At 42.4% G+C, this 12,529-nt stretch overlaps 1 protein-coding gene across 1 annotated transcript in view; it reads right to left on the bottom strand.

Moving 5' to 3' along the window:
- The window catches only part of MFSD11 (major facilitator superfamily domain containing 11), a 204,952-nt gene that overhangs the window by 153,357 nt on the left and 39,066 nt on the right, over positions 1 to 12,529 (bottom strand). Inside the window, exons 4-5 of the mRNA XM_085616897.1 lie at positions 11,265 to 11,372; positions 8,122 to 8,201 (exon numbers count right to left, since the gene is read on the bottom strand). Coding sequence (XP_085473023.1) covers positions 8,122 to 8,201; positions 11,265 to 11,372 — 188 coding nt within the window. The remainder of the gene's footprint in view (positions 1 to 8,121; positions 8,202 to 11,264; positions 11,373 to 12,529) is intronic.

Below are 12,529 nucleotides of genomic sequence, written 5' to 3' on the forward strand. Positions count from 1 at the left end.
CCTATATTCTTCCCTACATTACATACATAACTGTTCTTAGAGACTGACCTTTTACCTAGATACGACACTGCATTCAGAACGCGGGTTATTCCCTAGTTCGAATCTCATACATTATGCAGGAGGTTTCTTGGAAGCACAGCAGGACTACCAACTCTGTATAAAGTTCAGGTCCGACGTCATCCTTCAAGCTGACACAGTAACACAGCAAGGTAGAACCCCTGGGGAGACCTATCGGTATATATACATCATGTCTTGCTTAGGAAGACAGAGGAGACTGAGACTTCCCGGCTGACACACTGACCAGAGACGCTGAGGTTCCTGCATGCAGACAATCCAGCTCCGAGTGGTCCAACATCCCTTGCGGGGTGTCCAACTCGAAACCAGGACGGGGTACCATATTCTCTCATTCCCAGGTAATGGGGTGGACTACATCCTAGAGGGATTCTTTCTTGGCATTACACCTACACATACACAGATGCTAGGTACATCTAGTTAGGGAGTCATCGTAGGAGTACGCACTTTTCATCATGTATTTTATGTACTTGTATATATTCAGGATTACTGCAAAATGGTAGAACTGTGCCATCCCTTTACTTTCGTAGTACTTCTAATCATATATCTCTGCTACTGTCTAATGGTTGTTGCAGCTAATCCATTCTACACTAGAATAACAACTGATCAATAAATTGTTATTGAAAACGCCCAGCCTGTGTATCTCTGAAAGAAACTAAGTGAGCACGAGTGACTGAGCCAAAGGTAGTATATTGTTACCACGATTCTGAGGGATCAGGGTTGTCGTGTTCTGAGGTTGCCAAGAACTATTCTCTCCCCGATAAGAGGAGATTCTAGTGGCACTGTGAGCTAGCTGATACAGACAGGCTAAAATACCCGGTGGTGGTGCACGCAATCAGTCTGCCACCAATCCCACAGTTTATGTTATCCAAACGTGCAGATCCTGTATAGGTTATATAGGAACTACATTACCGTGCAATCTGAAAAATTCCCTCTTCGTTATATTTGGCACAGAAAATACTTTGCCTGTTTGGCTCCACATATGTATGCGAGTGTTCCATTTCCACAATGGGCGTTCTAAAAAATAAACTAAGAAACAAACTTACTGGAGGCACATCTGGATCACCTCCTGAGAATTGCTCTTTCTGAAAAGGTTCCAGAGAACAAGAAATTAATTGCGAACATTTAGTATAAAATGAGTGCATTACATTTGTGCCTTGGAAAATACTTTTGCTGCATTATGTGTGCCTTTGTACTTGCTGTTCTACATTCACTAAAGGCCTTCAAAGCAGAGTAACACTTTCTTTGCAGCATCTAGATTGGGAGTCTTGCACTGCAACTCTTGCACACTGGTGAACACTCCATGTCTTTTTCACTGAATCTATTCATGTGTGATATGAAGGAAATACTTTTACCCCAGCTACTTTCTGTCTTTAAATATTAATTTGATCGACATTTCTCCAAAATTGCCACTGATAACTAATCAGAATACTTTAAATACCTAATCTGAATGCTACTTTATCAGATTAAAAGACATTTAAACAAATGTTGGGTTGAATTTACTTTCAATTGAAAGAGCTTTATCATTCTTACATCAATATGTGTGATTTATACCACAAGGGGCACATTTTCTATGAATTACTTGAATATTCTATGGAATGGTTACACTTTAAACCTATCCAAGTGTTTGTTTCACAATGCAGCATTCTGTATTTTTCTATTTAAATAAGTTCTTTTGTAAATTCCATGCACCGTTTCTCTCTACGTGGTGCCATTTGTCTACCAAACTCTTCACCATGCCGTGTCCCGCCCAACCTAGCCCCGCGTCCAAATCACCCCATCCGAATCTCCCCATCCACACGCCCCTACCCCCACGGTCATATGAGCAGCCAAAGATGATAACCCAGAAAGTGCATTTCGGCCCCCGAGGAAATGTTTTTGAGTACCCATTCTATAGCCCATCTGGCCGTCTTACCCACCCCACTCAATTGATATGGGTGGTCTGGCCAAACAAAACCAATGCTAGACTGGTTCTTTCCAGCTGCAGCGTAGTGGGCATTTACAACTTGTAATACTATTCGGCCATCTTGAAGCCATTGTAACATAAAGGTTAGGGCAACCACGCTGTCAATTACATTTCACCCTCCCTTTGGTGAAACATTCTCACTACTGTCCAGCTGCTACGGGCCCTTTCAATATACTCATTCCTACCGTGGGGTCTCCCAATGCGCTCACGGCAACAGCGGTGTATCCGTCCTCTTCTCCTGCAAGCTGTTCGCCATTTTAAATCCTTGCCGCCTTTTTTATTAATGCCAGTGCATGTCTATTCGGCCCATGCGCACCTCTAGGATATAGCAAAAGGTCTCAGGAGGTATAAGATACCGAAGAGGCAATAATGTGTTCCTCACATGAGTAAAGTACTCCTTTATATGAAAGCACGATCGGGGGTTAATCTCATCACGGCCAAAGATGAAGTCTGTGTATACAATAAATACCACTTTCTCTATTAACTAAGTTGAAGGCTTAGTTATGAGCGAACAGAGTTATTGCCACATATTTTCCTCGTTATTATACGATGATGAACAAAATTAAGGCCCTTTATTAAATGGACATAGGATGGAAAGACCATATACTGCTGGCGCCACAGTTGTGGAACTCTCTGCCGCTCACTCTGCGGGGAGCTACCAGCCTATTAGCTTTTAGAAAAAGCCTTAAAACCTGGCTGTTTACTCAGTAGTTTGTTTTTCTTGCATGTATTTGTCTGGCATTTTTTTTTTCTTTTAATGGTGTTATGTTATTGTGTTGCAGCCTTCCTTTTCCAAAAAAAAAGCGCCGGGACACTCTTTTTGAGTAGCCGTGCGCTATACAAAAGAATAAATAACATAACATAACATAACATATATTTTAATCTAAATAGATTATAAATAGCAGGACGCTGAGTGGTAAATTGAAACAAACAGCAATACTGAGTACATAGTAGTTGTGTAATCACCCTGTATGTAACTCATTTTTGATCGTACATGAACAGGGACTAAAAAAAAGTAAAAGAACAACTCGTGGAAATCGAGAATGACCACGAGGTAACCCTACTAACCAACGCAGGGAGAGCTATTGGCATAAGCAGAGGGGTAAGCACTGAATCATAAGTATCTCCGAATAACAGGAGTAGCTAGGATATAGTCACATTATATGTAACATTCTTTATCTGATACCAACAGGGATAATACAGAAAACGATATACCTCAACTTGAAAAGGCTAACTAAACAGACAATGTTTGCTCTTTAACATACAGAAAGTCTTTACTATATATTGGACCTAATAACACAGATGATCAATAATAAGTCGGCATCTAATCAATATGTAGATCTTGTAGGATTGCAATATTTTGGAGGTCATTGTACCCTCAACATTGAAACACGTCCCTAGAGGGAAATGGGTGAACGAAGTTGGAATTAAGGTATTTATGACCCCATGATCTAACTAAACCCTGGTTATGACTGGAAGAGCCAGGCATAATGATTACTTTAACACAATATGGAAATACCTTTCGGTTATCCTGTGTATAAGATTAGCAATAACCTTAAGCTTTTATAAAAAAATAAAAATAAAAAAAAACTTTCACTGCCCCATAAGAAAGGTTTTTTTTACTTAATAACATACCTTACTTAGTATATGAGGGGGATCTTGCAAGTCATTACTTTGCACTGAATTAAATTACGAGATAATCGGTATAGGTTTTAGAATTAGTTGGGTTTTCATTGTTTTTTGTCTCCTACAGTAAACAACTGCTTTTATATAGAAAAAAATGTTTTATGTGAATTTGTCCTTAAGAAGGTAGTGATATTAGTCCAAGAACCGCTGAAACGTCGAGTCGACAAAATATGTATAGTGAAAGTATCTGATACATAGTAACTGCTTGTTCTTATTTGTGAATGCTCGTAATTGCTGGTTCATGCAAAATGTATACTAACAGAGGATCTGTTGTAGGAATACTTTAATTGAATGCTGTGATTGCCGTACAGATTATTTCTGGCATTGATCAAGACAGTTAATGATTTTAGTTATTTCATTGTGCTTTTTGCTCTATTGTATATTTATGAATGTGTATATTGTGGACATAATGACATGCATTTTAATCATTTAAATAAATACATATGTTTTTTTTCATAAAACAGAAATAGTCATACTTTATGGTATAGTGAAAGACTATTGACAAGGATTTTGTTCAGTGCATTCTGATGGACTTATAAAGGAAACGATTAGTAGTTGTATAGCATGAGCACAAAAAGAAAAATTTGTTTTCTCATCAAAGAAGCGTACCACCAAGAAACCACAAAGACTTTGCCGCCCAATTAGCTAGACCCAAACTGAAGCTCATGTGCATGTACAGGGTGTTAGAGACCTGAAGAGATAAACAGAATACAACTAGTGTGGCGAGTCTGCATCAACCCTGAACTGCCCAATACAATCTTCAACTTTATGGGAGCATTTATCTGTCACTTTTCAGCACCAGAAGGAAGGGAGAGCGTTCCTCTTCCATTTAAGCATTCAAGTAGCAGCCCATTGACTGACAGTCTTCCCAAATACGTCTTCAGTCGCCCATTTATAATCATCTTCCTAGCCTGTACAGTTCTATCGTCATTGTGGTCTGTTGAAATTCCAATTGGACCCAAACACCAAATACCAGTTCAAAATGTTGATCTTGTGGAAGCAAGAAGGATTCTAGATCAAGGGGCACTGCGGCTATTATCCTTCTTCATTCGACACTGTTAACCATACTACTCTGCTCCTCAGACTCAAGAAATCAGGAGTGTCCGGTATTGCAATAGAGTGGTTGCAGTCCTTTATCAGTGTCCGTTCTTTTAGGGTTTTTGAGGGAGACGCCGTCTCCAACCAGTTCCCTCTCAGCTGTGGGGTTCTCCAGGGTTCCGCCCGGAGCCCCACGCGGTTTAATATATATAGGAGACCCTTGCCAGACATTGTCCATCCTTTTGGCATAAAAATCATCACCTATGCAGAGGACACTCAGATCGTTGTGGCACTCAACCACCCCGAGGGGTCATCTAGCACCCTAGGCTGCTGCCTAGAGGAGGTTGCCAAATGGATGGAACTCTCATGTCTTAAACTTAATGGGGACAAGACGGAGCTTATGCTCCTGGGCAACTCCCCTGCCTACAATCCGGCATCTCTTTGGCCAGACTCCCTAGGCCCGGCCCCGGCCCCTAAAGATCAAATCAAGAGCCTTGGCATCTGCATTGACCACTCCCGCACGTTCAGTCATCAGGCAGCAAAGCTTTCTACAACCTGCTTTGGGCTACTAAGGATGCTTCATAAAGTTCTTCCCCTTCTTCCTTTCCACGCTAGAAGGATCATGGTCCAAGCTTTGATCCTCTCCCGCCTGGATTATGGAAATGCATTATATTTGGGAGCTCCGCAGTATACCATCAACAAGCTCCAAATCATTCAGAACTGTGCCGCCCATAGACTTCTTCAGATTCCTCGCCGGCAGTCCGCTAAACAAGCACTAAAGAGCTTGCACTGGCTGCCGATCAGGGAAAGGATCCATTTTAAGGCTATGTGTTTGATCCATAAAGCCTTTTGGAAGAACGGTCCACCCATTCTCCAATCTCTAAACACGTCCTATCAACCAAAGAGAGACCTTCGGTCATCTGCCTCTTTTCTTGCTCTTCAACCCAGAATAAGGAGGGTCAGATGTGGCGGGCGATCCTTTTCATATAATGGTGCCATTGGTTGGAATGTTCTTCCACTTCAATTGCAGAAAGAGCCCAATCTTCTCTCATTTCGCAAGCTCTTAAAAACTTGGCTGTTTTAGTTCTGCATCTTCTTCTACTGTTCTTCTCCTGTACTCGTCCGCAGCGCTGGGAGGCCTCCGGGTAGACATCACGTTTTACAAATGTCATTCTATTCTATCTAGTTGGGGGTTTAAGCTGAGGTTCCCAGAGCTGTGGGTACCACGTAAACATACTGTGACCACAACCGTACAATGGAACTTTGGGACAGCAGCAAAACCCCAGCATTAGTAGTAGTCCCTCGTCAACAGTGATCTGGGAACAGCTGGCCTTTAACTGTTTCCCCTTTGAAGAGTGCCAAGTGCCCCAAACCCTTAAATGAAAGAGCTCTTTTAACGCATCACAGGAACAATAGATGTTTGGACACTAGCCTGTTCCACCCTTCACCATCTTGGACAATTGATGGGATTCCATGCTCTTCGTAGGTAGTACAGGCACCTTTACTTTTGGGAGACTGATTTTGCAGATTCTAAGCCACATGGGATTAAAACCGACTCTTACAACCAGGGCACCTCGGACAAAACAGCAGACATAGCATGACAAGCTTCCCAATAGAATAACACTGGCCTTAGGAACACATGTTACTTTAATTCAAGTACCTTTCTACAGAAGCACTATCTGTGTTTAGGGACATGCATCAAATCAGCACTTGCTAGGACCTTCAGGGTTTATGGGTTTTATTATCTTAGCCATCTCAGGGCCTGATTTAAAGTTCGGTGGCTGGTTACTCTGTCACAAGAGTATATAATTAATTTGCCATTAAATATAATGCACTTGAAATAAATATAATGCATTTGTAATATGGCGGAAGGGATATCTGTCACATTTGTGATGGGGTAACCCATCCGCAACACTCTAAATCAGGCCCTCAGTCTCCTATATGGGGGGGGGAATCAATTCTTTGCAAAGTCAAAAATGCAGTCAGACACTGGGTTTATTTAGTGTAATAATTTATGTCATACAACATCAAACCGTCTACTCGCGCCTGGAGTAACCCTCAACTGTTTATAGTCTTTGCCTTTTGAAAGCAAAGCTATAAAAGGGGTAACTAGATAATCCTTTTGGAGTACAAACAATGACCCTAGGACACTATTGGAAAATTGATGCTAATTTTAAAGGCCTCACAGCTCCATTGCCAGCACTGTGAATACAGATGGAGGTTTCCTCCTCCCCATACAACCTCTGCAACTCTTCGGGGTGCGTATAAGGTAAGGGTTGGCAGCACTACAGGCTAACCTGCCCTTGACTGACTCTCAGGGATTTAGATCTACTGAGGTTACCTTCTCTTCTGGCTCCAGACTGTCCAGAAGCAGTTCCTGTCCAGCTCAAGATGAGATAGGATGCATCCTCAACTCAAGGGATGCTATCATCTCCTGAAAGTAAATAAGAGGCAGCTAACAACTCTGTATGTAATAGTAGGAGTTCTCTACTATTACTCCAAAGATGCCCTGGTAATAGCAGAATTTGTCTAGGCCAGTTCCAGATATTCCACCTTCCCCTCCAGTCCAGAGATGATGGGAGCCCCTTCCTCCGCCGGCTACACAATCCAATACTGACAATAGGTACCTACATCCCCATTAGAAATTAAAGCAGTTCTTCTAACCCACACTTAAAGTAAAGAGACCATTCCAGCATGAGACTGACCCCTGTTGCTTCTCTCGAATATTCTGCATTGCAGAACACAATCAATCAATCAATCAATCAAAGCGCACTACATACCCTCGAGGGTCTCAAGGCGCTGAGGGGGCGCTACTGATCGAACAACCAGGTCTTGAGCATCCTCCTGAAGGTCAGCAGGTCTTGGGTCTGTCGTAGGCTCAGTGGGAGGGTGTTCCATGTCTTGGCGGCGAGGTGGGAGAAGGATCTCCCGCCGGTGTTTGTTCTTCAGATGCGCGGGCGGTGGCGAGTGAGAGATTGGCGGAACACACAAACATTCAGAGAGCCACTGGCAGCTGCCAGGTGTTCCATGCACGGGAGGGCAAACCATCAAGAAACTGTAAGTCCACTATGCAGAGCATAAGCTGTACTTTGAAAACCATATGCTAGGAGCTCATCAAAAAACCGCTTGTCCTAGAACCATGGTGCTTTTCTATTTGCTCAGTCATGTGTTTGCTTCAGAGATCAGAGTACAATCTTAGGTCACAGATTTGAATTTTGTGTTTAATCGCGGTCTCTTTTTTAGGACACTTAAAATAAGTACAAAATAGCATCTTCACTAAAACACAACATCAATGTTAGTCTCAAACAGGACATTTATGGAAAATGAAATAGCTGCTGCAGACAGCATCGGAGTCTTACCTGCGGCTGCAATCCCAAGAAAAACAGAGGCGGTATAGAAGGACCAGGTGAGAGGATGAATGAAAATGGCGATGTACAAGCTGAAAAGAAATATGTTGTAAGAAGATACAAAGAAAATAGTTGTTGTTGGACTTATTTGCAACATAAAGACATTTCAGTATGCATTACAGGAAACAAATTCAGCTCTCATTCATTCCACAGGTTTTGCTTGTTCTGTGAACAGTGTATTCTACCACACTCCTCCAGGATCCTAAAATTAGACAGAGTCCTAAAATCACTGTGATGGCAGTTGGAAAAAACTTGGCCTTGCTCAAAACAGCATGTGGTAGAAAACGAACACCGATTAAGAATTCTGGCTGGTCACTCGGAATGACTGTCAGAAAAACTACAGAGTGGAAGGTTCTTGACTAAGGAACGAAAACAAACACCCAACCCTGCTAGATTTAGATCCCTGGAGTAAGTTATAATCAGCACAGGATGTGTGACAAACTGTTCTCGCCAAAGCAGGAGCAGCAGAAACTGTCCACTATTCAAGCAGGCACTGCCGAGTGAGAACACAAGAGGATATACACATACATCTACAAGAACTGACAAAGCCAACTGATCTTTCCTGTGACACCGGGGCACAACCTATAGACTTTTCTAATGCTTTTGTAGTTTTGCCATCATTCATTGCAAAAACAAATGGAAGATAGCCACCTGTGTGGGCACCCGAGCAACAGCAATCTTACAATGGTTTGCCATAAGGCAAAAGAAAAAGTATTCCAAGATGGCCTCCATGCACAGCAGCCATTTTGGAATGTTTATCAATCATAAGAAAAACATTCCAAGATGGGGTCTGTCCATGTGCACACAAGGATGGCTAGCTTGCAAAAATTAAAAAAAAAAAGAAAAAGCTTTTCTAGATAAGCCATCATGTACAGGCACATGTATATGCACGTTTGTCAACTAGAATGTTTTAAGAAACATAAGACATCTGTCCACAGCTACAACTGCGGGTGGCAAAGAGAGAGGGGGGGCTAACCGGTGCTGGGCGACAATGACTGAAATAAAGAGAATGGGGCCAAGACAAGGACCACTTGGGGACAGCCAAATATTTAAGGGAGGTGTGATAGCGGAGGAAGGAGAAGGGAAAGCTATGAAAGTGGGATGAAAAAATGGTCCGTCAAAATATAACACAAGGTTCTGACAACTGCAGTGGAAGGGTACAAGTCCTCCATTCAAAACAGTGAGACTTAAATGTTCTTTGAGTGGGGCAAACACATGAACAGGGAGGAAAGAGACTTAATCAAGAGCAGGGAATCAGTCAATCATAGCATTTGTAGAGCGCGCTACTTACCCGTGAGGAGATAGACATGAAAGAAACTGAATAATAAGCAATGGGTGGCACCCAAAGCCCACTCTGTCTTTATTGTTACAATAGGTCTGTTGCTAACAGCCAGCAAAAACTGTCAGAAGGGGACACCTAATAACGGAGCAAGAAAGTATGGCACAGATTTTATTCACAGACAAGTTTCTGAACTAATTTTCCCCGGGATATCTATTTATAGTATGCAAAGTCCAATGAAAAAAAAAAAAAGAAACTTGGCAACTTTTTCTAAGATTGGGATTGAAATTTAAATCTTGCCCGAGTAAACTGCTTCTCACCCCCACCTACTGCCTTTAAACTCCTCCCCAGAATTGTCAACTTGGACTAATGGGCAACAGTCACTGGGATAAAACTTGCACTTGATCTGAACCTGAACTGACGTCACTTGAGAGGGTGTCACAGGTCAGAGAGCATACGATGGAGTAGCACAACAGTAGATGAACGCCAAAGGGTACATACAGAGTTAGGTTTTGTTACATTTTGAATGAAGACCCCCTTTAAGTTTTCGGTGTATTCGCAGCATAGTTAAGGACACAAGAAAGGATTTAAATGTAGCAGCATATATGGTCCTGCCTTTAAAAGATGGTAGCTTTTCTAAGCAGCTGATAAACTATAATAACACCCCACTTGATCCAAAATCCTTCAAGTGATACAAGTGTCTACTCCTCAGAAATGTCTTCAACTTTTTAAATTCAAAACTCGCGTTTAGTTACAAAAGATTACAAGATAAACTTAACATCCTTTGGCATGCCAAACGCAAGGTAACCAAATTTATAGAACTAGAATTGATATCAGACAAGAGACAAATTACTCTTAATTAGAAGTGTGCCTGATGACCTCAACTAATGAAATGGAGTAACGACCGAATACACTGGACTAAAAATGAGAATGAGAGCATTAATCTGAGGAGGGATGCCACTTGAGGGGGGAGCCCGATGGAGATGGCCTGAGTGAGAGAAAGACTACTGGACGAGGTCAGATTGGATGAGGATCGATCACCGGGAAGTTCTCCTGAACATTAGAAGTGACTGAAGGGAGCCTAAATGACAGACGGACACCCCTCAGACTGACTTCATACCCAGCCCGTAGGAACCCTTTCCCTAAGGTTTCAAACCTGTGACCAGGTTAATTTTCCCCAAAGGCTCCTATTTTCCCATGTGGAGTCCTCCAAAGCAGAGTACTTCCCACAGAAGAATTGACACGGCTGTGGGAATGCAAACAAAAATACTCTTTGTGGAAGCATTTTTCCCAGTGGAGAATGCTTTATCCCAAGGCCCTGTCAAAGTCTAGGGGTGTTTCATTCCCCTTTCAATTCTGCAAGAGAAGTAGCTATAGTCCTTGGGTGGAGTAATTCTGTGGCCATTTGCAAGATGGAAGGGGGCCAGTTAAGGCTTTGGGAATGCCCACAGTCATGTACATTTGGGGACTTTTCCAAACTTCCAATGGAAGCTGTGGTGTGGAACGCCCACTTCTTGAATGGTAGTCACTACCGCTGGAGAAATCAGCAGTAGTACATTTATTTGCACAAGCCAGGAATTTCTTTATGGATTCCTGCCAGGGGCAAAAAGGTAATTGTGGACATTTACGACTGAAATCACGTTTGCGTCTCATTCGCTCTGTTTTTCTTCAAAGCCTAGCCACAACACCTTTGTAACATGTGATACATTTCTCATTTTATGATGGATTTTAGATGATTACACATAACATGGAATTCTAGGTCAATACTAAAACTTAAATCCCCCTTCCTACAACCTCCACCTCAGAAGTAACTCACCTGTAAAAGACGCCACCAATTATCATCGAAAATTGCGGCCCTATGATGGCCACCACCGAAGGCGATATGAGGTTGGAGAACGAGAAGACACTGTATATGACCGCCATGCTGTGAAGAAAGAGAGAAAGACACATGAAACATATAGACCTGTTGTTCCCAACACTATTAAGGTGAAAAGGACTTTGGGCTCCACACCTGTACAGCCTCGCAGTGACGGTTACATCAGATCTGGCTGATACGCTAAGCTTTTGAGACTAGGACTCTGTTAGTTGTTGCTCATTGAGCTTGTTCTTGATCACACTGGAGCCTAAAGGTTTACTGTGTGAAGGACAGGCACACCCAATGGTCATACACATTAGACCCTGCGAAGCAGTTCGGCAAAGTGCTGGCTATACACTGAAAATTAAAACACTACAGTGGTTAAGATGGTTGCTGGCTAAGACCAAACAGAATGCACACCATACCGTACAGGGGCTGATAAACCAACCGCTCCAGGACAGGACTTAAAGGGAAAACTTAATAAATTAAAGATCTAGCCGGGGAATCAGGTTAATTCCTAAATAATATCTTTGACCCTCAGTGATTAAAAAAAAAAGCAAAACTGCCTCCCACTGAGCACTTAAGGTTAAGAAGTGAAGCCGGGGAAGGAAGCCAGTACTTAGAAACACAATTGAGATAAGAAAATAACTTGATGCCTGCTTCTTCTTGAATTCGGCACCTCATGGATATCATCTCAACAATGGCCTAGGCTCCCAGCAAAACTAAAAATTCATATTGTAATTGTAAAGGTATTTATAGTGCGCAGGAATCACCCCTGAAGGGGTATCTCCGTGCTGCAGAGTCGACAAGGTACAATCGCGCAGTACTTCGGGCAGAGTATTCCAATATTTTGGAGCAAGTTAAGAAAAGGTCTTACCTCCTGCTTGTAGTTTCCTGGAGAGGGGGACCACAAGCAGCCCTTTCCCTACGGATCTTAGAAGCCTATTCAGACGGTAGGATTTAATTTTCTCTGCCAAATAGCTGGGACATCTGCCATAGAGTGAGGTATGTACTAGGCAACAGAGATTAAATTTAATTCTCTGTCGAATTGGTAGCCAGTGAAGCTGTCTCAGCAGAGGCCTAGAAGAGGTACGCGGGGGCATTTTGAGAGCCAGACGTGCGGCTACATTCTGGACAATCTGCATGCTATTCAAAAGTGATTCGTTTGCAGATGCTAGAAGAGCATTGCAATAATCAAGACAGCCCATAATGAAAGCCTGAATCAG

This window comes from Triturus cristatus, chromosome 7 (genome assembly GCF_964204655.1).
Source record: "Triturus cristatus chromosome 7, aTriCri1.1, whole genome shotgun sequence".
Taxonomy (NCBI): Eukaryota; Metazoa; Chordata; class Amphibia; order Caudata; family Salamandridae; genus Triturus; species Triturus cristatus.